The following is a 27,626-nucleotide window of genomic DNA, read 5'->3' as shown; positions in this document are numbered from 1 at the left end:
AATTTGGCAGAAGAATTCTGTGTCTCTTGTATTTCTTCTCTTTATGATTACAAATGTTCAGATAAATATATATATATTATATATATATATATATATATATATATATATATATATTTATATTAACGGCACAAAGTGTACCAATAAAAAAAGAAGAAGAAGCTCAAAGTAACAAGTGGGTTTGGCAACACTTTAGTTTATATGTGGCACATAAAAATATTATTATAATTTCTTAGAATATTTTAAAATATATCTTCATACTTTTTATTGTGAAAAGGAAAAATTGTCATACAAACAAGCGGTAAAAAGTATTCCCATTTTTATATACATATTCATATTTATTTAAAACTGTATACATTTATAATATTTATATTAACTTCCACCTGTATAGATATATAATAACTGATTGAAATAATATAAATAAGTACTTATAGGTTTGCAATTAACATTTCACAGATTATTTTTTTAGATTAACATTGTCACATGAAAAAGAAAAAATAAATCATCACAAACCAAATGCATATGTCTAAATAAGTATGCCGCATCATTGTTTTATTTAAGTTACAAATAACATTATGATTCATAGACACATACAAAATGTGCTAATGTTCTGAGTGTGTTCCATACATGGTATGGACTTCATATCAAGATTCATCCACATTACACAAGATTCATCCACATTTACAAGTTCTCCCAGTATTCTCCCTATCGAGTCATAGATCTTTCCACATGATGCCACCAGTATTTATATTTTGTAAGTAAACTCTCAAACCACAATCTAACTAGCAACATTTCTCTGTCAGGTAAATTAAGTTGTACTCTGAAAAAAGTTGAGTTGAGTTGCATATTTTTGAAGGGGTCTTTTGTAAGTTATGCAGAGGTAGAATAAGTTTGTATAGTAGCATGCATATTTCAATATTTTTTTTATTTTTAAACATCATAAATAGCTGTTTGCTGGTTTCCCATAAATCAGTGTACGGTATTTCCTTGAGTGTGTGCAGATGGATCTGGGTGTGTAAACTGGAAAACAAGAAAAAACTGAACATCACACACTGGAAGAATTTGTTAACAGATCAAATATCAATGGAAAAATTTTCAATTAATCACAACATACCCCGATTCAACAAAACTTGGTCTACATTTATTCAAAAAATCACCTCTACAAATGCCTGATCCCAATTCAACAGAACTTTGCAACACATCTATTTTCCTCCCTGAAATATCCACACAAATATACAAGCACTTATAAATACAAAGTACACACACACACATACGCATTTCACACTAAATAAATAAATAAATAGAGATCTGGGTGTGTGAGGTAACTATGTCATGTGATCTGTATTGGTCAGGAACCAAGCAAGCACATTGGAGTTGTTTGGCTGAAGGATTTTTAGAAACCTGCAAAGAACAATACCACAGGCCAAGCATTCACACTAGTCACATTGTACTGTTGATGAAAAGACAATGAAACGTGCCCTGCCCCTTAAAGAGAAACTCCTCTGACTGGAATGCATGACAGCTTAATAACTCTCTTTGTCCTGCTTAAAACACAGCAAGCTCCACTCTGTGCAGATGTGACCTTGCTCCCTCCCCCTCACTGATATGCAAGTGTGAAGATGGGTGTAACCTACATGACAGAGCAGCAGGAGCTGACGAGCAAGATTAGCAAATGAACAGGAACAAGAACAACAAGAGTTCTGCTTTAAGTCATAGCACAGAGACTCATTGCAGTCACTGCTGAGAGGTGAAATGGCACGAAGAGGAGTTCAGCTGGACCGGGGAAGCTTTGCATGTTCCATCTGTCTGGATCTACTGAAGGATCCGGTGACTATTCCCTGTGGACACAGCTACTGTCTGAACTGTATTGAAACACACTGGGATGAAGAATCCAGCTGGAAAAACCACAGCTGTCCTCAGTGCAGGAAGACCTTCACACTGAGACCTGTCTTGGTTAAAAACACCATGTTAGCAGATTTAGTGGAGGAAGTGAAGAAGACTGGACTCCCAGAAAGGACTGAGTGGCAGAAAGAGCTGGAGGTGAGTCGACAAAACATCAGGCAGAGAATCCAGGACAGACAGAAAGATGTGAAGCTGCTTCAACAGGAGCTGGAAGCTATCAATCACTCTGCTGATAAAACAGTGGAGGACAGTGAGAAGATGTTCACTGAGTTTATCCATCTCATGGAGAAAAGACGCTCTGACTTGACTTGCTTCAGTTTTCTGCTGGGATCTGACCTGCTGCCTCGAGTCAAAGAGCTTCAGGAGAAGCTGCAGCAAGAGATCACTGAGCTGAAGAGGAAAGATGCTGAACTGAAGAAACTCTCACACAGAGGAGATCAAACCCAGTACCTACAAAACTACCCCTCAGTGTCGCAACTCAGTGGATCTACATCCAGCATCAATATCTGTCCAAACATCAAGGATGCGACAATGGCTGTGTCAAAAGTCGGAGATAAACTTCAGGAACTTCTGAGAGAGGACATCTCACTGACAGTGACAGAAGTACATCATTTACTGTCAAATCCACCACCAGAGCCAGAGACCAGAGCTGAATTCTTAAAATATTCACGTGAACTCACACTGGATCCAAACACTGCAAACATGTATCTCTTAATATCTGAAGGGAACAGAAAAGCAACCTTTATGACACAGCAGCAGTCTTATTGTAGTCACCCAGACAGATTCATTGTTTGGTCTCAGGTCCTGAGTAAAGAGAGTCTGACTGGACGTTGTTACTGGGAGGTGGAGTGGAAAGAAGCAGGAGTTGGTGTTGCAGTTGCATACAAGGATATCAGCAGAGCAGGCAGCTCGGATGAATGCAGATTTGGATTCAATGACAAATCTTGGGCTTTAAGATGTGAGGGAGACAGTTGTGAATTGTTGTACAGGAATATAAAAACTCCCATCTCAGGTCCTCCATGCTCCAGAATAGGAGTGTACCTGGATCACAGTGCAGGTATTCTGTCCTTCCACAGCGTCTCTGAAACCATGAAACTCCTCCACAGAGTCGAGACCACATTCACTCAGCCTCTCCATGCTGGACTTCGGCTTCTTAACTATTCTTCTGGAGTTGCTGAGTTCTGTAAACTGTAAGTGGGGTCCAAAGGTGACAAAATATAATTTTGAGATGGAGAGATGGTTGTAGAGAAAGAATACTTTACATATTTTCAGTTGGAGGTTGGAGAAGGTTTTATTTTATTTTTTTTACATTACTGTGTTAGTTTGGTAGCATTCATGTGTTTTTATCCGCTGTTAATTTGTAAATCAGGGTACTGTTGACAAGTCAACTGTTTATATTATTATAAAGTATATTTTATTGATGAAAGCAGGGTGTTGTTTCTCTTCCATTGCATGTGTCAAAATAGACCTTGTTTAATTGTAGATATTTTGCTGTCACTACTTTGTGATTTTGAAAAAAACCCTGTATATGTGACGGGGTCAGTTTTTAATGTGTTTTTTGTTTTTCGGAATGAAAATCCCGTGTCTCTGTAAGACATAACAAGGCAGAAAGGTCAGGACTTGATGTCACGGCCTTGTTCCGGGCAGCAAGCAACCAGGTGGCATGATGTGCCCTTGTATTGATTAAAACTGGCGAATCAGCGGATGAAGAAGGCGGAACTTCCTGGAAGAAATCTAACATCATGTTTTGTAAACAATCGTGAGGATTTAATGTTTCAGGCAAATTAGACGTGGCTCAGACTTCACGAACTGAACCCGTCTGTGTGTATCAGGGACATGTAGATTTGAACCCGGACTGCACATTTTCTGACGGATTGTAATAAACTTTTGTTAAACTGAGAACTTGGACGTCTCCTGCTCATCATTCCCCATCAACGATCTGCGCAGAGAAAAGGAGTTTCTGTTGGTGTCAGATCATTCAATTTTCAAGGTTTCCTCATGTAATTTTTCTAACAATGTGCAGAACTGTGTGCTGGGACGTCGTCTGGTGTGCCACGGATTGAGGCCACTATTGCATCCCTTTGGAAAAGGACTTTGAACAGCCTAAGTGGACCAAAGAAGTACTAGAGACTGGCTAATGGTCCTGGAGTTTGGGCTGGGACAATTTTAAATATACAGTTTTTAGAAAAAGTTTTATACCCTTACAATTGCCCTCAGTGTCCTATTCTCTGCTCAGTAACAACCTGATACCCAAAGAACCTGTATGTATTTTATGTAGTGGAGTTCTAGGCTCCTTTTAAAACCTCTAGCTGGCGTTGTCGGCAACATTTTAATGTACTGTAAAGATTTCTAGGAATAAATCCAACCTTGCCACATATAAATTACATTTTATTTTGTTTTTCACAATGACTGTGATTCTCAATCGATAATGAGATGATTATATTACTGCTACATATCTGAGTTTTTTAACTGATGGGATGTGTGAACTAACTGAAGGTTTACATGAAGAAGAAACACATTTGGATAAAGTGGTTCTTTTGTTGTCATTATTCCAGGGCAGCATTCAAAGTTGATTGAGAAAATGTGAAACAAATGTCAGAGTATGACTGAGGCAGTTTTTCCTCTTTAAATACCACACAGTACATGTTTGACTGACTTCTGTAGAATAAGTCTCTGTCCTTTTAACTTTTCTCACTGAAGAAAAGCTTTGTTACAGAGTTTCCTATCACTGGTTGCTGTTTACAACTAATATTTTATTTGCAAACTGAGCAAAAAAGAGGATTTATTACACAAGAACTTTTTAAAACCTTGACAACAGATAAAGTTAAAGCAAAACGTTATTTAAGTTGATTCTTATATTTGGCTCCAAATGTGTATATGCTTTTTATACAAAAAGTTAAAGTCAAACATTTTAACCTACAGTCTAAAATCTCATATTCCCAACACTTATTCTCTCGTGAAGGCTGCTGTGAAACATAATTGTAAACTGGAAACTCTTGTCTACCGTCTTTCCCATGTGACTTAAATGCATCATTAGCGTTCCATGGTGTGACTCCTGCGATCAAACTGACATTGTGTGATCTTTAAATATCTCTTCACTCATGTTGTTTGAAGATGCCACAGGCTCAGTAACATTTTTAAATGTGAACGTCACAGCAGGTTAACAAGTGAAATGTGTAAACTGAATGCAGGACACAAGAGGGCGCCTTCATCCTGCTAACAATCTCATAGAAAGTATTTGTCTTTAATATCCTGTCATATACATTACATTTAGGAATAGTTGGTATGACTATATTAACATTGTCACATAATAAACTTTTTAAAAAAGGAAATAGATCGTACAATATTGGTCAATAGTTATACTTTATACTATTGTATTTGTGAAATGAAAAATTTAAAAATTGTCATACAAACAAGCAGAAAAAAGCTTCAATTTTAATATACATATTTATGTACATTAACATTTACTTAAATCTGTATACATTTCATATTTATATTTACTTAGACTTATGTAAATAATTGATGACAAAAATATAAATAAGTACTTATGCGTTTAACTAACATTTTGTTGATTTTTAAACCCTTTTATACCCTTTCATATACATTTAGGAATAGTTGGTTTGTCTGTGTTTCTACCTCTTGTTATTGTCTTTACACACAGCTCAGCGGTCAGATATCCTGATATCTACAACAAAATGTCAAAGTAAAATAAAATTCACCAGAAAATGTTACACAGAGCTGATCCAACACTGTGTGGAGTAAAAAGGAAAGGAAGCAGACTGTATCAGAAATGTGCTTAGTTTCTGTGGTGAGGTTGGCACACTAATGCTCTTCACAGATGTGAAGACTTTCAGGAAGGATGTAATGGGTTTCCTGTCATCAGTTTCAAATGTACAGATTGCTTCAAGCTTAGTCTTAGTTCGCTCTTCAAACAACATCTGAATGAAAGCAATAAAAGCAAAAGCCTTATTATATCCCTATTTCCTTCAGTAAAGTAGGCAATCTTAATGAACTGAAAGAAAAGACTATTACTCCAACATCCTACCCAGCAACAAAATAATACTGCAAAAAGTGTCCACATATGTTAAGACACAAGGCCGGATTAACCATATGGGCAACTGGGCCCACGCTCTCTAAAGGGCCCAGGGCAGTGTGGGCACAAGCAAAATATCTGGTTATCTCTCACTTATATGTTAAACTGTCAATCGGAGCTGTTGCTCAAAAATTAATTTTGAGGTGATTTCTGTTTAAAATGAGCTGAGGACTAAAATGCTACTTGATTCTAGATTCTTGATTGTGTCTTGTCTTCCTCTGTGATGGCTCTATCAATTCAATACATTTGTGCTGCTGGGAAAAGGGGTTGGTAAATAAATATTAGATGCTTTGAAAGTGGTTGCTTACTTATTTTTTTGTGAAAATTGAGGACTATCTTTTTGTACGGTGTCCTTCGTGCCAAGAAAGGCGCATTCCAAATAAAATGTATTATTATTATTAATTTGAATAATTTGTATTAGAAGTTTAAACATTTAACATATATATTTCATAACACTGTTACTTAGTATAGTAATAGTAATTGTAACCACATACATTGACATTTAAATTGGTCATAAATGTAAAATATTTATAGATACTTTTCACCCTTAGAAGACATATTTTACATTATAACAACTGTTACTTTTTGGTAAATTATCTGTTTATACATGAGAATTATATAATAAGGGGTCAGGGAAAGGGTGACTCTGGATTTATAAATGAGATTATGAATAGAACGCAGGACAATTATCAGTTTATATATTTAGTCTTCATAATCATTGGAAGCCATCTTAATTGTTAATGAAGTTTGTTAAATTGCCTAACCCTATCAGGTAAGGTTTGTTTTTTTATTAAAGATGATATAAACAGTCAACCTTTTTTTTTTCAAAGTTGTGAATCATTGCAACCATGGATGACTGTTTAAAAGAGAGGTTGAGTGAGGAGATCTGCTGTTACATGCAGGCCTTTCATTCTTCAATGGTCATATTCATGTGCTGAGTAGGGTCATTTAAGTGTAAAACTGCACATATAAAGGGGCTTTCCAAACTTTAATGGACCTATTCAAATTCTGAGTAGGGTTGTTGTTGTTTAAGTGTGAAACTGCACACATCGTGGGCTTTTCGCTCCCAAATCTACATATTTTCTGGTTGAGCTCCACTAAGGTGTTTTGGGATGTTTTTAAACTGTATAAATCTGAATAAATACACTTATAGACTGAAAAGTCTCTCTATGGCCTTGTTGATCAGTCACTGAAATAAAATGTCTCTGGTGACCTCTCCTGGGTGTACCACCCAATGTCAGCTGGGACTGGCTCCAGCTAAGCTCCAGCCCCAGTTTGGATAAGGAGAATGAATGGATGAATGGATGAATGGATGAATGGTGATATTGCTTACAACACAACAAGGCCTTAACGAGGACCAAACACAGAAGCTCTTGCTGTAAGACTGTCATGCTCTTTTCTTCTTCTATAGTTGGCAAAGATACAGTCATGAAAAAAAATCTTAGACCACCCTTGTTTTTTCCTTGCTTTCTTGTTCATTTAATGCCTGGTACAACTAAAGGTACATTTGTTTGGACAAATATAATGATAACAACAAAAAAAGGTCATAAGAGTTTAATTTAAGAGCTGATATCTAGACATTTTCCATGGTTTTCTTGATCATGATTTGCTTATTATCAATAATACAGCTATTGCTGTATGGGACCAGTGCTCGGTGCGATTGCCCCGTGGCCCTAATAATATATAATTGATCTTCCTCAATGCCTATCTGCCCTGAAACAAACTAATAAAAAGTTAGTTAGATGATGGTGATTAGTTTATAGAGACACCTAAAACCATTGGATGCTGCTGTTTTGCACATTGTATTTTATTTCTTTTCATTATGTTGCTTATTTATTATTATTTTTACTCTATACCAAAAACATTTTGTTGGTATTTTGGTCCAGATGTCAGTAGTTGGCATTCACAAAGCACAATTACTTGATTGCTGTATTTGATTTCTTATTTTTCAGTACTTGTTTTGTTAGGTGTGTGTGTTTCAAAAATAATAATTAAAATGTCAAAAGTTGTTTTAAAATTTCTATGCTTAGGTTTTATAGGCATTTTCTATCTGCTTTGTGTAGCAGAGTGGCTCTTCAAGCACGTTAGAGAGTTACAAGGGATTTTACTATTTATTGAAATATGAGTGATGTGTTCAAATACAAGTCAAAACAGAATTATAAAAGGTATAAGTGATAAAATAAAGAGCCATTTAGGAGCAGAAAGTGCCAGCTCTTCTTGGTGAATCGAGCCAAATGATCCGGCCATGGACGAAATGTTGATTTCAGAGGTGGGGGGGACACAAGTATCTTTAATAAAACTCAAACTCTTTCAGTTCACCGTGTTTTCTAGTAGTTCTTCTAGTTTTCCAGTGTTACTTTTAAGTTTACTGTTCCCTTTTTCAGTTTGACCATGTAGCAAAACATTATCACACAATTCTGTGTTTCACCTTGTTAGTGAACTTCACTCCACCTCTGTACCACCAATTTTACACTTATTTTTGGAATATATGGCTTCTATATACAGCTTCTCTCCTCCATCTCCTCCAGCTTCTCTCCTCTACTTCCTCCAGTCTCTTCTCCTCCATCTCCTCCTCCTCTACCTCCTCCAGCCTCTTCTTCTCCATCTCCTCCAGCCTCTCCTCCTCTACCTCCTCCAGCCTCTCCTGCTCTACCTCCTCCAGCCTCTCCTCCTGTATCTCCTTCTGCATCTCTCCGTCACCTGACAAAAATATATTGATGCATGACATAAACAGTGTGACAATTTGCGGTGAAACAATCATCAATTTTGATGATACAGTTATAGAGGAAAAAACTTCACATTTGTAATCCAAGGTTTTATTGCATTTTTCCCTAAATCTTTTATTGTTGGTGTTTTTTAAACAGTTACCGCCTTTCAACACACATGAAAATAATGAATACAAATAATCAAAAGTGTATCTCTTTCGCATTAAATATACGTTTTTTTTAAATATCACCTCATTGTTGAGGTTCTACAGTTATAATAATAATAATAATAATAATAATAATAATAATAATAATAATAATAATAACACATTTTACTTTTCAGCATTTTAAAACTCAGCTTTGTAAGAGCTTTGTAATTGATGAGGAGGATCTTGAAGCTGCTTTATTGGGAGCCAGTGAAGGTGTTGCAGGATGGTGTAATGATTACACGATCCTGCAACACCTTCACTGGCTCCCAATAAAGCAATTCCTTAGATTACACTGTAATCTGACGAATTTACACTTAAACTTCTAAATAAGTCTCTTATGACCACTTTTCTTCTTTTAGACATCCTGGCTGCGCCTAATTACCAAACACACACACACACACACACACACTCACAAACACACACACACACACACACACACACGCACACACACACACACAGGCACGCACACACCTATCACATGGACACCGATTCAAACGTTAATGTGAATGAAACCTCTGATATTACAATCCGTCTTGTTGACGTGACCCAGGCAGAACAAACGCCCAACATGTTAACAACAATTTACAGCGGCAGATTATTTCATTTAATTTATCCTTTATTTTTTTTCTTGAGGAATCATTGAGGGCAACCCCTCATTTACAATGATGTAAAAACAGAGTAGGCCTACAGAGAAAACACTAAACAGCACAGACAAGACACAGTCCTCTATGCTGGACTTTGTTTTAGATTCAGGAACTCCTGTCTCCTGGGCAACCTGGCGCTGTTTACAACCTGATGGAGTGACAGCGGGACGGCCAATCACACAAGGAACGGCAGAGCCGATCGAGGAGCTTGTGGGCGGGTCTAAACTAAGGGAAACAGGCTTCAGTTTGAGCGGCCGTTTTCCGCTTGATCCTAGTGCCTGACGCATCTCTTTTGGATGGTAAAAATTGCAGGGACAAAAAACGACCTTCTGAGGCATGTCCATGAGGGGGCGTGCAACATGTTCGAAGCAGCAAAGTGCTTCGAACGTCACCAAATCACCAACACTATTGTGGAAGTGAACCGCTACCTCGCTGATCCTCCACTAGAAAGAACTGCAGAACTGTTCACATACTGGGCAAACCACAAAAATGTATATCCCAATCTTTATCAAGTTGCTAAACATTTCTTATGCACCCCAGCTGTGCCTTGTAAACAGGTTTTTTCCAAGGCTGGGGAAATTGTATCGAAAAGAAGAAACCGCTTGAATCCCAAAACTGTGGAAAAACTGTTGTTTCTAAATAAAAAGTCATAACAAGTTAAACAAGCACAGTCAGTAGTAAGCTTCAACAAAGCCTCGGTCAGCTACTTGTACTGTCCCTTTAAGAGAAACCCTCCTCTCGGTAGCCCCGCCCTCTTGTTGTCCCGCTCCAAACACAGCAGAGACAGAGCGGTGAGACAACCAGAAAGAGACAGAGCAGGAGCAGACGAGCTAGTCAGTGAAGAGAAGTAAATCTAGAGAAACAAAAGAAGCAGAGCTCTATTTAAAGTCAGAGACAGAGAAACTCTCACACAGTCAAGAGGAGAAATGGAGGCAAAACGAGTAAAGTTGGACCGGGAAACCTTCTCTTGTTCCATCTGTCTGGATCTACTGAAGGATCCGGTAACTATTCCCTGTGGACACAGCTACTGTATGAACTGTGTTAAATCACACTGGGATGGAGAGGCCGAGAAGGAGATCTACAGCTGTCCTCAGTGCAGGAAGACCTTCACACCGAGGCCTGTCCTGGTGAAAAACACCATGTTAGCAGATTTAGTGGAGGAGCTAAAGAAGAGCGGACTCCCCGCTGCTCCTGCTGATCACTGCTATGCTGGACCTGATGATGTGGCCTGTGATGTCTGCAGCGGGAGAAAACTGAAAGCCACCAAGTCCTGTCTCATCTGTCTGGTGTCTTACTGTGATGAACACCTCCAGCCTCATTATGAATCCTCTGCCTTTAAAAAACACAAGCTGGTGGAGCCCTCCAAGAAGCTGCAGGAGAACATCTGCTCTCAGCATGATGAGGTGATGAAGATGTTCTGCCGGACTGATCAGCAGTCTATCTGTTATCTCTGCTCTGTGGATCAACATAAAGACCACGATACGGTGTCAGCTGCAGCAGAAAGGACTGAGAGGCAGAAAGAGCTGGAGGTGAGTCGACTAAACATCCAGCAGAGAATCCAGGAGAGACAGAAAGATGTGAAGCTGCTTCAACAGGAGCTGGAAGCTATCAATCACTCTGCTGATAAAACAGTGGAGGACAGTGAGAAGATGTTCACTGAGCTGATCCGTCTGATGGAGAAAAGAAGCTCTGAGGTGAAGCAGCAGGTCAGATCCCAGCAGGAAACTGAAGTGAGACGAGTCAAAGAGCTTCAGGAGAAGCTGCAGCAGGAGATCACTGAGCTAAAGAGGAAAGAGGCTGAACTGAAGAAACTCTCACACACAGATCACGCCCAGTTTCTACAAAACTTCCCCTCAGTGTCACAACTCAGTGGATCCACATCCAGCATCAATATTCGTCGTCTGTGCTACTTTGAGGATGTGACAGCAGCTGTGTCAGAAGTCAGAGACAAACTACAGGACGTCCTGAGAGAGAAATTGACCAACATCTCACTGACAGTGATTGAATTTGATTTACGTTCAAATTCACAACCAGAGCCCAGGACCAGAGCTGAATTCTTGAAATACTCACGTGAACTCACACTGGATCCAAACACAGCAAATAAACGTATGTTATTATCTGCCGGGAACAGAAAAGCAACACTGAGGCGACTAGAACAGATTTATCCTGATCACCCACACAGATTCACAGACTGGACTCAGGTCCTGAGCAGAGAGAGTCTGACTGGACGTTGTTACTGGGAGGTGGAGTGGGGACGAAAAGAACTGGATGTAGCAGTTTCATACAAGAACATCAGCAGAGCAAAGATCTCAGAGGCAAGTGGCTTTGGACTCAATGACAAATCTTGGGCGGTTAAATGTAAAACACAAAACAACCTTTGGAATTATAGATTTTCTCACAACAATGTCCAAACTGCCCTCTCAGGTCCTTGGTCTTTCAGAATAGGAGTGTACCTTGATCAAAGTGCAGGTGTTCTGTCCTTCTACAGCGTCTCTGAAACCATGAAACTCCTCCACAGAGTCCAGACCACATTCACTCAGCCGCTCTGTGCTGGACTTCAGCTTCATTATATTAACGACACTGCTGAGTTCTGTAAACTCAAATAGACAGAAGCCCTTTAAGGGACAGATGGATGAAACCTGTGTTCTACCTCTTTCTTTACAATGTTTATTTACTGGTGGGATGTGGAACAAACTGTGTCTTTAGATAATGAATAAACAAACATCAGCGCAGTATTTTCTTCTTGTCTTCATTCTCAACGTACCAGAGAAAGTAAACATGAGGCCTGAAAGTTCAGAGTTCATGTTAAAGCAGAGGAACATTTATCATACTCTGTCCTTTGAGCTTTTCTCACTAAAACATCTTCCACACAGAGAAATTAGTGTTTCTACATCTCTGTTATTGGCCTGTAGATGTATTTGACTGTTGATTTTAATACCAGTGGTGGTGTCCATCGACCATTTATTTATGTTTGGACATTTTTGTTAATTTATCTCAGACTTTCCTAGTTAATTCTTGTGACACTAAGCTTAGGAATGTAGTTTCATATTTATAAAGGGAAATAGGCTGTATTCACAGACTGCAAAGTGCCATTTATAGAACTTCAATTAATTAATTTATTGTTGGTTTGGACATCAGAGTCCAGTGGCTTCATTAGTTTGTACATTCACATTTAATCAGTGCTGCCCTACAGAGTCTAACTGCAGCAACTACACAAAGGTAAAACTGAGAATAACTGCTTTAAAGTTTTTTTTTTAACTGGCCAGTCAAATTGGTTATATGTAGATAAGTAATATAACACTTATTTCTATATGTATTGATGATGTCATTTTATGCTCAAAAATCATGATGATTTATTTGACCTTTGACCCCAAAAATGTAGTTACTGCACTCTGGTTTTGCTGTAAAAGGTTCTAATAGTAATGCACAAACAGAGTGCAGTAACTACAATGTTGTTGTCTTCTTTCAGCTTTTATATTTTGTTTTCAGTGAATAAACATTTTCAAATTGATTTTGTTATCAGTGTATTTAAAAGTGTTTAACAACTCTATTCAAAGATTTGTGTATTTTAGACTTAATATTATAAAGTAATGTTATATTTTCGTCTTAATATAATTTTATCTCACTATTTTACTTTATCACTATCTAAATAATAATTTCCCTTTCAAATAAACTTATAATTTATATTATTTTTATGTTTAAATTAGTATATATATCCAAAGCAGACTGTGGTAAGTGCAATTACTGCTTTAGCTTTGAATTGGATTTTGTTGTTACTGCAGTTTTTATATAGTAATTTCTCTGAAATAAACCAAAATTAAAATCTAAAACTTTGTCACAAGATAAAACAGACATCCACAACTACCAAAACTGTAGTTACTGCAGTTAGACTTTGTAGGGCAGAGTGGTGGAAGAAGTATTCAGATTACTTCACTTAAGTAAAAGTACTAATACCACACTGTGAAATTACTCCACTAAAAGTAAAAGTCCTGCATTCAAAACTTACTGAAGTGAAAGTACAAAAGTATCAGCATCAAAATGTACTTAAAAGTACTCATTATGCAAGATTGACCCACTTTAAAGCAGCATTTTACTTTTGTCCAGGTTAGGGTTAATTCTAACTACGTATATACTGTTATGAAGCTCATAAACATGCATACTCATTTTAAATTGATCATATTTTTTCATGTTAAATCTCTACCTGAAAATTAACTAAAGCTGTCAGCTAAATGTAGTGGAGTAAAAAGTACAATATCTGCCTCTTAAATGTAATGAAGTAGAAGTATAAAGTTACATAAAATGGTAGTAATTTAATAAAGTACAAGTACCTCAAATTGTACCAAAAAGTACAGGAATTGAGTAAGTTACATTCCACCACTGCATTTAATGAAATCTGTATATATATATATATATATATATATGTATATATATATATATATATATATATATATATATATATATATATATATATATATATATATATATATATATATATATATATATATATATATATATATATATTTATTTATATTTATTTATATATATTTGTATATATTAGAACAAACAGAAGGGAAAAAGTAACACACATGGCAGGATTTAAAAAACATCAATACAGCAAAATTGAAATAAAATGGGGGGAAATGTTTGTTAAATCCTTGCTAAGTTTTTTTCAATTAGCTTCCTGTTTTCATTTGTCACAAAGGACTTGCTGTACATTCACATTTGCAAATTAATTTATGTGTCTAAACTGTGTTGGCCGCAGTTTCCATATAAACTTCTTATTTCATGTTTTCAGTTGTGTTGAGTCTATTTTCTAGTTGATTGTAATGTGGCTACACTGCAGAAAATCAGAAGGAAAAATGTATCACACATGGCATGATTTTAAAAACATAAATGCAGCCAAATGACACAAATGAGCTGCTGTTCATGTTTGATGTCTCTGACGTGTCTATAGCGCCTCCCTGAGGGTAAAAGCTTTAACTGTTATCAGGAAACATGTAGTCTGTAAATATTTTCTCTCTATATTTAATTCATATTTCAGGTGCATCTCAATACATTAGAATATGATGGAAAAGTCACTTTCCAGTAGTTCAGGTCAAATAGTCCCAACCAAGTATTGAGTCATATAGATTGACATACTTATCAGAGGCCAACATTTACATATTAAACATACTTTTTAAAATTGGTCTTTTGTAATATTCAATTTTTTTCAGTATACTGAAGTTTAGGTCTTCATTAAATGTAAGCCATAATCATTATAATTAGAATAAATTAAATAAATGAAGACATGAAATGTTTGATTCTGTTTGATGTGTTATTTCACCTATTGAATTGAATTACTGCCATAAATAAACTTTCTATGATATTCTAATTTATTGAGATGCACCTGTAGTTGCTCTATCTAATCTGAGGCTGCACTGGTATTTTACAAGCTACATTTAGTTTACCCTTTAAACTGAATTTATTCCTCATACTCAGATTTTTAAAACATGTCAGTGTTAAAAAATAACTTGTTTTTTTTTACCCGGCAAAGAACATTGAGCCGAATTTGATGGAAGAGATAAATAAGCCAATGCCAAAAGCCTTAACAGCCACTGACTCTTTTGCTACTAAACATTTAACTGTTGTAGCAGGTTTTAACCCAGACTCCATTTTAAATGCAAAGTGCTGCTTCATAATTCCTCCCTCCTCTTCCTGCTCTCAAACACAGCGAACTCCACGCCCCCTGTGTATTTCCATGTTCTCTCACTTCAGATCTACAATTGTTGTGGATGGGTGTAACCAACATGGTGGTGGAGTGCTGAGCTGACAGGCCCCCTTCTTGCAGAAACACATGTTTAGATCAGAGCTCAAACAAGTTTCCCTTCGAGGAAAGTGAAACTCAGACAGTCCTTGTCTCTAAGAGGTGAAATGGCACAGAAAGGAGTTCAACTGAACCAGGAAACCTTCTCTTGTTCCATCTGTCTGGATCTACTGAAGGTGACTAATGCCTGTGGACACAGCTACTGTATGAAATGTATTAAAACCCACTGGGATAAAGAGGATGAGAAGGAAAGCTTCAGCTGTCCACAGTGCAGGAAGACCTTCACACCGAGAACTGTCCTGGTGAAAAGCACCATGTGAGCAGATTGAGTGGAGGAGCTAAAGAAGAGCGGACTCCCCGCTGCTCCTGCTGATCACTGCTATGCTGGACCTGATGATGTGGCCTGTGATGTCTGCAGCGGGAGAAAACTGAAAGCCACCAAGTCCTGTCTCATCTGTCTGGTGTCTTACTGTGATTAACACCTGCAAGCTCATTATGAATCCTCTGCCTTTAAAAAACACAAGCTAATGGAGCCCTCCAAGAAGCTGCAGGAGAACGTCTGCTCTCAGCATGATGAGGCGATGAAGATGTTCTGCCGGACTGATCAGCAGTCTATCTGTTATCTCTGCTCTGTGGATCAACATAAAGACCACGATACGGTGTCAGCTGCAGCAGAAAGGACTGAGAGGCAGAAAGAGCTGGAGGTGAGTCGACTAAACATCCAGCAGAGAATCCAGGAGAGACAGAAAGATGTGAAGCTGCTTCAACAGGAGCTGGAAGCTATCAATCACTCTGCTGATAAAACAGTGGAGGACAGTGAGAAGATGTTCACTGAGCTGATCCGTCTGATGGAGAAAAGAAGCTCTGAGGTGAAGCAGCAGGTCAGATCCCAGCAGGAAACTGAAGTGAGACGAGTCAAAGAGCTTCAGGAGAAGCTGCAGCAGGAGATCACTGAGCTGAAGAGGAAAGAGGCTGAGCTGAAGAAACTCTCACACAGAGAGGATCACAACCAGTTTCTACAAAACTACTCCTCAGTGTCACAATTAAGCAAATGTACAACCAGCATGAATATATTTCCTCTGCGTTACTTTGAGGTCCTGACAGCAGTTGTGTCAGAAGTCAGAGACAAACTACAGGACGTCCTGAGAGAGAAATTGACAAACATCTCGCTGACTGTGACTGATGTGGATGTTTTTTCACCACAACCAGAGCCAGAGACCAGAGCTGAATTCTTGAAATATTCATGTGAACTCACATTGGATCCCAACACAGCAAACACAAAGCTGTTATTATCTGAAGGGAACAGAAAAGCAACATGCATGAGACAGCAACAGTCTTATCCCTATCACCAAGACAGATTCACTCATTATCAGCAGGTCCTGAGTAAAGAGAGTCTGACTGGACGTTGTTACTGGGAGGTGGAGTGGAGAGGGGGAACACTTTATATAGCAGTTGCATACAAATATATCAGCAGAAAAGGGAAGTGGAATGAATGGTTTTTTGGATGGAATGACAAATCTTTGGCAGTAAGATGCGAAACAAACAAGTGTACATTTTGGCACAACGATGTTGAAACTCCCGTATCAGGTCCTCTGTGCTCCAGATTAGGAGTGTACCTGGATCACAGTGCAGGTATTCTGTCCTTCTACAGCTTCACTGAAACCATGACCTTCCTCCACAGAGTCCAGACCACATTCACCATGCTGGGCTTGTTCTTCATTGCTATTTATATGGAGCCACTGCTGAGTTCTGCACACAAAAATAGACAGATGTCCTTTAAGGGACAGAAGGTTCAATCTGATTTTTTTTTTTACCTCAGTGTTTACAATAAGTCCAATAAAGTCACTCTGTTTGCCCTACAACAGTTGATTTTAATTACCAGAGCTCTCTTAACATGCAGATTTAACAAATCTTTTGCCCACAAGCTTGTGTATTTCTGTCATTTGACTTTAGTGTCAAAAACTGAGGTGTCACTGATTATTTACACATCTTAAAGTTTTGTTCCAGGTCAGGTCATGGACATGGTGTGCTGAGCAGAAAAATAACTGTCTTCTCTGCTTGGTGACATGACATGTCCATGTATGCAATAAACTGACAACTCAACTGATTGAAAGGAGGCTCCTTCTGAAGAGTTCAACCCACATTCTGAGTAAACATTGTTAGGCTAGAACACTGGGTTTTAGGGAAATGATACTTGTTCCAGCCTTCATGAACTGACCAGCCTAATGTCATGTCAGGGATGTGTAGATTGAACCCAGAGACTCTTTAACTGCACTTTTCTTGACATATTGTTATAAAATGAAGTTAAACTGAGAACTCAGACATCTCCTGCTCATCATTCCCCATCAAACAATCTGCGCAGAGGAATAGGTGAGGATTTTGTGTTGGAGTAAGTTTAATTTTAAACGTTTCCTCAATGTATTTCTCAACAAGTACCAATACAACTTTGTAAAAATACTTGATTACAACTTAAATAGTTTTTCAGTGTCTTCACATGTTAAAGAAGCAGTCTCTGAGTCACTTTGTATTGGTTTCAGATATTGTGTGTGTTTGTTTTATTTTTTGGATTTCAATGTATATTGTCCATTATTTAAAAAAATGATTTTCCTGGACAATTGAGTCTCCTCGCATTAATCTGGCTCAACATACAATAGATGAAAAGTATTTTCTGAAGAAAGCTTTCACCATAGCAACAGGTGGACCCTCTCTCTTTGGGATGGTTTCCTCTTCCTTGCCTTCTCGGTTTATTTATTTTCACTCCATGGGTTAAAAAAAGGTTCAGCTGCAGAAAAAAGGACCTATAACATTTTTTTTTCATATCAGTCATATTCTCATTCCATGTTGATGCAAAATGCAAATGATTATTGAACTATTTGTAACTGAACAAAGAAAAAAAACACCATCTTATCTGGAAAAAGTAGAAATACCACAGTGAACAAAAACTACAAGTAAAAGTCCTGAATTCAAAACGTAACCAAAGTAAAAGTATTCATTTTTTGGCATTTAAATAGGGAGGCATACTTCAGGACTTTTCTGTCACTGTTTGTTAACACAACATTCAAACTTGGTCTAATAGAAGTGAAAGCAATTATCATCAGAATTATTATCATTTTGAAACTACCTTAGTTTGCTGGCATTTTGCCTCGCTGTATATATGGGCATTTTATGGGTGTTGTGTCAGATATTTGTGCACTGTAAAAAAGGTGTGTCTAAAAACAAGATAAAAACACTAAATCTGAGGGAAATGATCTCGCTGACAGATAATTTCACTTGACAAGATTTCTTAAATTAAGATTATTAAATCTAGAAATAAGCATGTTGACACTTAAAATAAGAAATTAATTTTTAAAACAACATAAATGATCTAAAACTTCTAAATCTAAAGTTTTTCTCATCTTGGTAAGAAACAAATAATTTGCAGTGAACTCTGCTCGGGCCAGTTCATCGCTGCTTGCAGCTTTAATTTATCTTATTTTAAGAGTTAATTTCTTATTTAAAGCGTTCAACATGCTTATTTCTAGATTTAATAATCCTAATTTAAGAAATCTTGTCAAGTGAAATTATCTGTCCATGCAGCAAGATCATTTCCCTCAGATTTAGTGTTTTTATCTTGTTTTTAGACAAAACAATGTGCTGCTTCATTTCAAAAGGACAACAGCCATAAATGTCCAAATCAAAGCAAGATGAAAAGAAAGAGGAAATAGTCAGACAGAGTCTCTGCAGAGACACACACCGCACACTTCTAGTGGGTCATAGCTGATGATTGAGAGGAATTATTTTTGTATGAATAGATTGTTTGTTTTAGGAAAAGCCTGCCTTCTACACTTTTTAAGTAGGAGAACAAATAACCTGAATAAATAGATGAGGTGGGGGACAAAGCAGGAAAATCAGTCTAATTTCAATGCAAATCATTCCTCATTCTATTTACACATTCCTGTTGATTTACACAATACTGTCTGAACAATGAAACAAGCATCCCCCAAAATATTCCACAACATTCAGAACATGTTTCTGCACAAAGAAGCAGCTACAAACAAAGCCCAGAAAAAGTCAGTACAATGTATTATTTTAAAACTGATAAATCACAGATACAAACACCAGACACAACTGATGCACTTATCCAATGCTAGTCCCTAAAGACATTACATGTTAATTAGTATAGTTTCCACATGTGGATATTTGAGAAGGGAAATGTCCCCATGTGATATGCAAGTTGCACATGTTATTCTGACAACCAGCTGCAGCAAACACAAAACAAGTTCAAACTAGAATTTGATGAATGCATTTCACAACAAACAAATACCTTGCATCACACCATTTCTTTTAGACACACTAGGGTTATTGGTTGGTGCCACATATATATTTATTTCTAAACAGTATTTATAGATAAGTCAGTTAGGTCTTATAATTATTATTTTTGTTGTTGCTGTTGTATACTAGTTTAGTCAGACCTTGTTTTGTTTTACTAATTTCAATTATTTGGCACCCCCACCTTGTCCCATTCCTCCCACCCTCTTGTAAACCTTATTTACACATTTTTTGGTTGAAGCACTGTTAAAAGAAGAAATTTGATATTCTCTCTGGCAGGGCAGCTTCTCCACATGAATACAAACACTGTTTCCTGTAAGATAACAAACCAGAAATGTATATAAAGTGTAAATAAATACCTTTCCTCCCAGTTAAACCCATGCTGGAGTTGTTTCTCGTTTTTAAATTCACTTGTAGTAATTAAATGCTTCATCTGTTAATATTTGTGATTTTTTTGCTATTGTTTTTGTATTAATGTTATTGTTATTTATTTTGGTATCAATTGCATGCATTGTTTTACATTTGTTTACATCAGAAAGTGAAGGAGTCAAAGTCAAGAGAATCCAGGACAGAGAGAGAGATGTGCTGGTGCTTCAGCAGGAGTTGGATGCAATTAATAACTCTGCTGATAAAACAGTGGAGGACAGTGAGAAGATCCTCACTGAAATCATCAGCCTGACCCAAAAACAAATCTCTGAGCTGAAGCAGCAGGTTAGATCCCAGCAAGAAACTGAAGAGAGCCAAGTGAAAGAGCTTCAGGAGAAGCTGCAGCAGGAGATCACATAGAGGATCAGAAAAAGTTTCGGGAAAGTTACTTAAGACTGTCAGGAGTTAGTGAACACACAGGTGTCTCCAGCATTATAATCCGTCCTCTGCGCTACTTTGAGGATGTGACTGCAGCTCTGTCAGAAGTCAAAGATGAACAACAGCACATTCTGAGAAAGAAATGGAGAAAATTCTCACAGACTGAAGTTGATGTGTTACTGTCCGACCCAGACGCAGAGCCTAAGACCAGAACTGTATTCCTAAGATATGCACGAAACATCACAGTTGATCCAAACACAGCATATCCAGAGCTGTTATTATCTGAAGGGAACAGAAAAGCAACACTAGGGAAACCTCAGTAGTATCCTGATCACCCGGATAGATTTGATGTTTGGACTCAGGTCCTAAGTACTGAGTGTCTGACTGGACGTTGTTACATAGAGGTCGAGTATAGAGGGGAAGTTAGTCTGGCACTCACATACAAGAATAACAAGAGAAAAGCGGATATGAACTATGTTGGTTTTGGCTACAATGAAAAATCTTGGTCATTAAGCTGCGAAAAAGAGGAATATGCTTTTTCGGTAACCCTTTCTTTTACAGTCCCCTAATTACTGTGTATTTACTGTGTAATTACAAGGTAAAAAGAAGGAATTACAAGTTAACTAACATTGGTAAAATGATGATAACTATAGAGTAAATACTAACTAATTGCCTTGTAATATCTCAACTATTACTAAAAAACAACTCTGCATTAATGGGTAATTACAACCGGCATTATGAAGGTAACTACAGTAAAATACTAACACAATTGCTATGTAAAAAGAGAGAAATTACAACACATTTACCTGGTAGTATAATCCAATATATCACCTGTCCATCTAGTTACTAGGTTATTGGGCCGTTTTGGCTGGTAATTACGTTGCTCATTCATTTATCATGCCTGGTCTTATTTAGTACTTACCTAGCAAATATGCCATCAGGATCCTCTTGTTATTTAAACTTTCTGTAGTGTTACCAGGTAAAACATGTCTATTTACCAAGTAAATGAGATGAAAGTGACTGACTCTTTTCATGTGACTTCAACTTTTTTATTTTCATTTCAACATACAATTGGACTCATATTCGATTCCTTTAGTGATTTTTTAGATTCATCATCATTAGTATCAATGATTGGCTTAAATTGTTCTTCTCTCGCCGAAAAAAGGCTGTTTTGGCCACAAGCAGTCATGTTTTAACACTGTAAGACCCAAATATCATTTTGACTCTTTTCTTGTGATTTCAACTCATTTCAAGCAGGAAACATGCATTTTGACTCATATTCAATCCCTGTAGTGATTTATTGATTCATCATCATTAGTATGAATGATTGGCTTGAATTGTTCTTCTCTCGCCGAAATAAGGCTGTTTTTGCCACAAGCAGTCATGTTTTAACACTGTAAGACCCAAATATCATTTTGACTCTTTTCTTGTGATTTCAACTCATTAAAAGCAGGAAACATGCATTTTGACTCATATTCAATCCCTGTAGTGATTTATTGATTCATCATCATTAGTATGAATGATTGGCTTGAATTGTTCTTCTCTCGCCGAAATAAGGCTGTTTTTGCCTGAAGCAGTCATGTTTTAAAACTGTAAGACCCAAGTATCATTTTGACTCTTTTCTTGTGATTTCAACTCATTAAAAGCAGGAAACATGCATTTTGACTGATATTCAATCCCTGTAGTGATTTATTGATTCATCATCATTAGTATGAATGATTGGCTTGAATTGTTCTTCTCTCGCCGAAATAAGGCTGTTTTTGCCACAAGCAGTCATGTTTTAACACTGTAAGGCCCACATATCATTTTGACTCTTTTCTTGTGATTTCAACTCATTAAAAGCAGGAAACATGCATTTTGACTGATATTCAATCCCTGTAGTGATTTATTGATTCATCATCATTAGTTTGAATGATTGACTTGAATTGTTCTTCTCTCGCCGAAATAAGGCTGTTTTTGCCAGAAGCAGTCATGTTTTAACACTGTAAGACCCAAATATCATTTTGACTCTTTTCTTGTGATTTCAACTCATTAAAAGCAGGAAACATGCATTTTGACTGATATTCAATCCCTGTAGTGATTTATTGATTCATCATCATTAGTTTGAATGATTGGCTTGAATTGTTCTTCTCTCGCTGAAATAAGGCTGTTTTTGCCACAAGCAGTCATGTTTTAACACTGTAAGACCCAAATATCATTTTGACTCTTTTCTTGTGATTTCAACTCATTAAAAGCAGGAAACATGCATTTTGACTGATATTCAATCCCTGTAGTGATTTATTGATTCATCATCATTAGTTTGTATGATTGGCTTGAATTGTTCTTCTCTCGCCGAAATAAGGCTGTTTTTGCCAGAAGCAGTCATGTTTTAACACTGTAAGACCCAAATATCATTTTGACTCTTTTCTTGTGATTTCAACTCATTTCAAGCAGGAAACATGCATTTTGACTGATATTCAATCCCTGTAGTGATTTATTGATTCATCATCATTAGTTTGAATGATTGGCTTGAATTGTTCTTCTCTCGCCGAAATAAGGCTGTTTTTGCCACAAGCAGTCATGTTTTAACAGTGTAAGACCCAAATATAATTTTGACTCTTTTCTTGTGATTTCAACTCATTAAAAACAGGAAACATGCATTTTGACTGATATTCAATCCCTGTAGTGATTTATTGATTCATCATCAGAAGTATGAATGATTGGCTTGAATTGTTCTTCTCTCGCTGAAATAAGGCTGTTTTTGCCAGAAGCAGTCATGTTTTAACAGTGTAAGACCCAAATATCATTTTGACTCTTTTCTTGTGATTTCAACTCATTAAAAGCAGGAAACATGCATTTTGACTGATATTCAATCCCTGTAGTGATTTATTGATTCATCATCATTAGTTTGAATGATTGACTTGAATTGTTCTTCTCTCGCCGAAATAAGGCTGTTTTTGCCAGAAGCAGTCATGTTTTAACACTGTAAGACCCAAGTATCATTTTTACTCTTTTCTTGTGATTTCAACACATTTTCAGGAGGAAACATGCATTTTCACTCATATTCAATCCCTGTAGTGATTTATTGATTCATCATCATTAGTATCAAGGATTGGCTGAAATTGTTCTTCTCTCGCCGAAATAAGGCTGTTTTGGCCACCAGCAGTCATGTTTTAACACTGTAAGACCCAAGTATCATTTTTACTCTTTTCTTGTGATTTCAACTCATTTTCAGCAGGAAACATGCATTTTCACTCATATTCAATCCCTGTAGTGATTTATTGATTCATCATCATTAGTATCAAGGATTGGCTGAAATTGTTCTTCTCTCGCCGAAATAAGGCTGTTTTGGCCACCAGCAGTCATGTTTTAACAGTGTAAGACCCAAATATCATTTTGACTCTTTTCTTGTGATTTCAACTCATTAAAAGCAGGAAACATGCATTTTGACTGATATTCAATCCCTGTAGTGATTTATTGATTCATCATCAGTAGTATGAATGATTGGCTTGAATTGTTCTTCTCTCGCTGAAATAAGGCTGTTTTTGCCAGAAGCAGTCATGTTTTAACACTGTAAGACCCAAGTATCATTTTTACTCTTTTCTTGTGATTTCAACTCATTTTCAGCAGGAAACATGCATTTTCACTCATATTCAATCCCTGTAGTGATTTATTGATTCATCATCATTAGTATCAAGGATTGGCTGAAATTGTTCTTCTCTCGCCGAAATAAGGCTGTTTTGGCCACCAGCAGTCATGTTTTAACACTGTAAGACCCAAGTATCATTTTTACTCTTTTCTTGTGATTTCAACTCATTTTCAGCAGGAAACTGCATTTTCACTCATATTCAATCCCTGTAGTGATTTATTGATTCATCATCATTAGTATCAAGGATTGGCTGAAATTGTTCTTCTCTCGCCGAAATAAGGCTGTTTTGGCCACCAGCAGTCATGTTTTAACACTGTAAGACCCAAATATCATTTTGTTTCTTTTCTTGTGATTTCAACTCATTTTCAGCAGGACACATGCATTTTCACTCATATTCAATCCCTGTAGTGATTTATTGATTCATCATCATTAGTATCAAGGATTGGCTGAAATTGTTCTTCTCTCGCCGAAATAAGGCTGTTTTTGCCAGAAGCAGTCATGTTTTAACACTGTAAGACCCAAGTATCATTTTTACTCTTTTCTTGTGATTTCAACTCATTTTCAGCAGGAAACATGCATTTTCACTCATATTCAATCCCTGTAGTGATTTATTGATTCATCATCATTAGTTTGAATGATTGACTTGAATTGTTCTTCTCTCGCCGAAATAAGGCTGTTTTTGCCACAAGCAGTCATGTTTTAACACTGTAAGACCCAAATATCATTTTGACTCTTTTCTTGTGATTTCAACTCATTAAAAGCAGGAAACATGCATTTTGACTGATATTCAATCCCTGTAGTGATTTATTGATTCATCATCAGTAGTATGAATGATTGGCTTGAATTGTTCTTCTCTCGCTGAAATAAGGCTGTTTTTGCCAGAAGCAGTCATGTTTTAACACTGTAAGACCCAAGTATCATTTTTACTCTTTTCTTGTGATTTCAACTCATTTTCAGCAGGAAACATGCATTTTCACTCATATTCAATCCCTGTAGTGATTTATTGATTCATCATCATTAGTATCAAGGATTGGCTGAAATTGTTCTTGTCTCGCCGAAATAAGGCTGTTTTGGCCACCAGCAGTCATGTTTTAACACTGTAAGACCCAAAAATCATTTTGTTTCTTTTCTTGTGATTTCAACTCATTTTCATCAGGAAACATGCATTTTCACTCATATTCAATCCCTATAGTGATTTATTGATTCATCATCATTAGTTTGAATGATTGACTTGAATTGTTCTTCTCTCGCCGAAATAAGGCTGTTTTTGCCACAAGCAGTCATGTTTTAACACTGTAAGACCCAAGTATCATTTTTACTCTTTTCTTGTGATTTCAACTCATTTTCAGCAGGACACATGCATTTTCACTCATATTCAATCCCTGTAGTGATTTATTGATTCATCATCATTAGTATCAAGGATTGGCTGAAATTGTTCTTCTCTCGCCGAAATAAGGCTGTTTTGGCCACCCGCAGTCATGTTTTAACACTGTAAGACCCAAGTATCATTTTTACTCTTTTCTTGTGATTTCAACTCATTTTCAGCAGGAAACATGCATTTTCACTCATATTCAATCCCTGTAGTGATTTATTGATTCATCATCATTAGTATCAAGGATTGGCTGAAATTGTTCTTCTCTCGCCGAAATAAGGCTGTTTTGGCCACCAGCAGTCATGTTTTAACACTGTAAGACCCAAGTATCATTTTTACTCTTTTCTTGTGATTTCAACTCATTTTCAGCAGGAAACATGCATTTTCACTCATATTCAATCCCTGTAGTGATTTATTGATTCATCATCAGTAGTTTGAATGATTGGCTTGAATTGTTCTTCTCTCGCTGAAATAAGGCTGTTTTTGCCAGAAGCAGTCATGTTTTAACACTGTAAGACCCAAATATCATTTTTACTCTTTTCTTGTGATTTCAACTCATTAAAAGCAGGAAACATGCATTTTGACTGATATTCAATCCCTGTAGTGATTTATTGATTCATCATCAGTAGTATGAATGATTGGCTTGAATTGTTCTTCTCTCGCTGAAATAAGGCTGTTTTTGCCAGAAGCAGTCATGTTTTAACAGTGTAAGACCCAAATATCATTTTGACTGTTTTCTTGTGATTTCAACTCATTAAAAGCAGGAAACATGCATTTTGACTGATATTCAATCCCTGTATTGATTTATTGATTCATCATCATTAGTTTGAATGATTGACTTGAATTGTTCTTCTCTCGCCGAAATAAGGCTGTTTTTGCCACAAGCAGTCATGTTTTAACACTGTAAGACCCAAGTATCATTTTTACTCTTTTCTTGTGATTTCAACTCATTTTCAGCAGGACACATGCATTTTCACTCATATTCAATCCCTGTAGTGATTTATTGATTCATCATCATTAGTATCAAGGATTGGCTGAAATTGTTCTTCTCTCGCCGAAATAAGGCTGTTTTGGCCACCCGCAGTCATGTTTTAACACTGTAAGACCCAAGTATCATTTTTACTCTTTTCTTGTGATTTCAACTCATTTTCAGCAGGAAACATGCATTTTCACTCATATTCAATCCCTGTAGTGATTTATTGATTCATCATCAGTAGTTTGAATGATTGGTTTGAATTGTTCTTCTCTCGCTGAAATAAGGCTGTTTTTGCCAGAAGCAGTCATGTTTTAACACTGTAAGACCCAAATATCATTTTTACTCTTTTCTTGTGATTTCAACTCATTAACAACAGGAAACATGCATTTTGACTGATATTCAATCCCTGTAGTGATTTATTGATTCATCATCAGTAGTTTGAATGATTGGCTTGAATTGTTCTTCTCTCGCTGAAATAAGGCTGTTATTGCCAGAAGCAGTCATGTTTTAACACTGTAAGACCCAAATATCATTTTTACTCTTTTCTTGTGATTTCAACTCATTAAAAACAGGAAACATGCATTTTGACTGATATTCAATCCCTGTAGTGATTTATTGATTCATCATCAGTAGTTTGAATGATTGGCTTGAATTGTTCTTCTCTCGCTGAAATAAGGCTGTTTTTGCCAGAAGCAGTCATGTTTTAACACTGTAAGACCCAAATATCATTTTTACTCTTTTCTTGTGATTTCAACTCATTAACAGCAGGAAACATGCATTTTGACTGATATTCAATCCCTGTAGTGATTTATTGATTCATCATCATTAGTTTGAATGATTGACTTGAATTGTTCTTCTCTCGCCGAAATAAGGCTGTTTTTGCCACAAGCAGTCATGTTTTAACACTGTAAGACCCAAATATCATTTTTACTCTTTTCTTGTGATTTCAACTCATTTTCAGCAGGACACATGTATTTTCACTCATATTCAATCCCTGTAGTGATTTATTGATTCATCATCATTAGCATCAAGGATTGGCTGAAATTGTTCTTCTCTCGCCGAAATAAGGCTGTTTTGGCCACCAGCAGTCATGTTTTAACACTGTAAGACCCAAGTATCATTTTTACTCTTTTCTTGTGATTTCAACTCATTTTCAGCAGGAAACATGCATTTTCACTCATATTC

At 36.7% G+C, this 27,626-nt stretch overlaps 2 protein-coding genes and 1 pseudogene across 2 annotated transcripts; all 3 read left to right on the top strand.

The window, feature by feature from the left end:
- Positions 1-1,749: 1,749 nt before the first annotated feature.
- LOC131980996 (E3 ubiquitin-protein ligase RNF135-like) lies at positions 1,750-3,093 on the top strand. Its single transcript, XM_059345293.1, has 3 exons — positions 1,750-2,037; positions 2,104-2,502; positions 2,701-3,093. The coding sequence occupies exons 1-3, from the start codon at positions 1,750-1,752 to the stop codon at positions 3,091-3,093; spliced, it is 1,080 nt and encodes a 359-aa protein (XP_059201276.1).
- A 7,346-nt stretch (positions 3,094-10,439) lies between these two features.
- On the top strand, positions 10,440-12,282 carry LOC131980505 (tripartite motif-containing protein 16-like). The gene has a single exon (XM_059344754.1). The coding sequence runs from the start codon at positions 10,477-10,479 to the stop codon at positions 12,154-12,156; it is 1,680 nt and encodes a 559-aa protein (XP_059200737.1). The 5' UTR covers positions 10,440-10,476; the 3' UTR covers positions 12,157-12,282.
- Positions 12,283-15,460: 3,178 nt separating this feature from the next.
- LOC131980785 (tripartite motif-containing protein 16-like) lies at positions 15,461-17,889 on the top strand (annotated as a pseudogene).
- The last annotated feature ends 9,737 nt before the right edge of the window (positions 17,890-27,626 follow it).

The sequence above is a fragment of the Centropristis striata genome, chromosome 11, assembly GCF_030273125.1.
Source record: "Centropristis striata isolate RG_2023a ecotype Rhode Island chromosome 11, C.striata_1.0, whole genome shotgun sequence".
Taxonomy (NCBI): domain Eukaryota; kingdom Metazoa; phylum Chordata; class Actinopteri; order Perciformes; family Serranidae; genus Centropristis; species Centropristis striata.
This window is presented reverse-complemented; position numbering and strand designations above follow the sequence as displayed.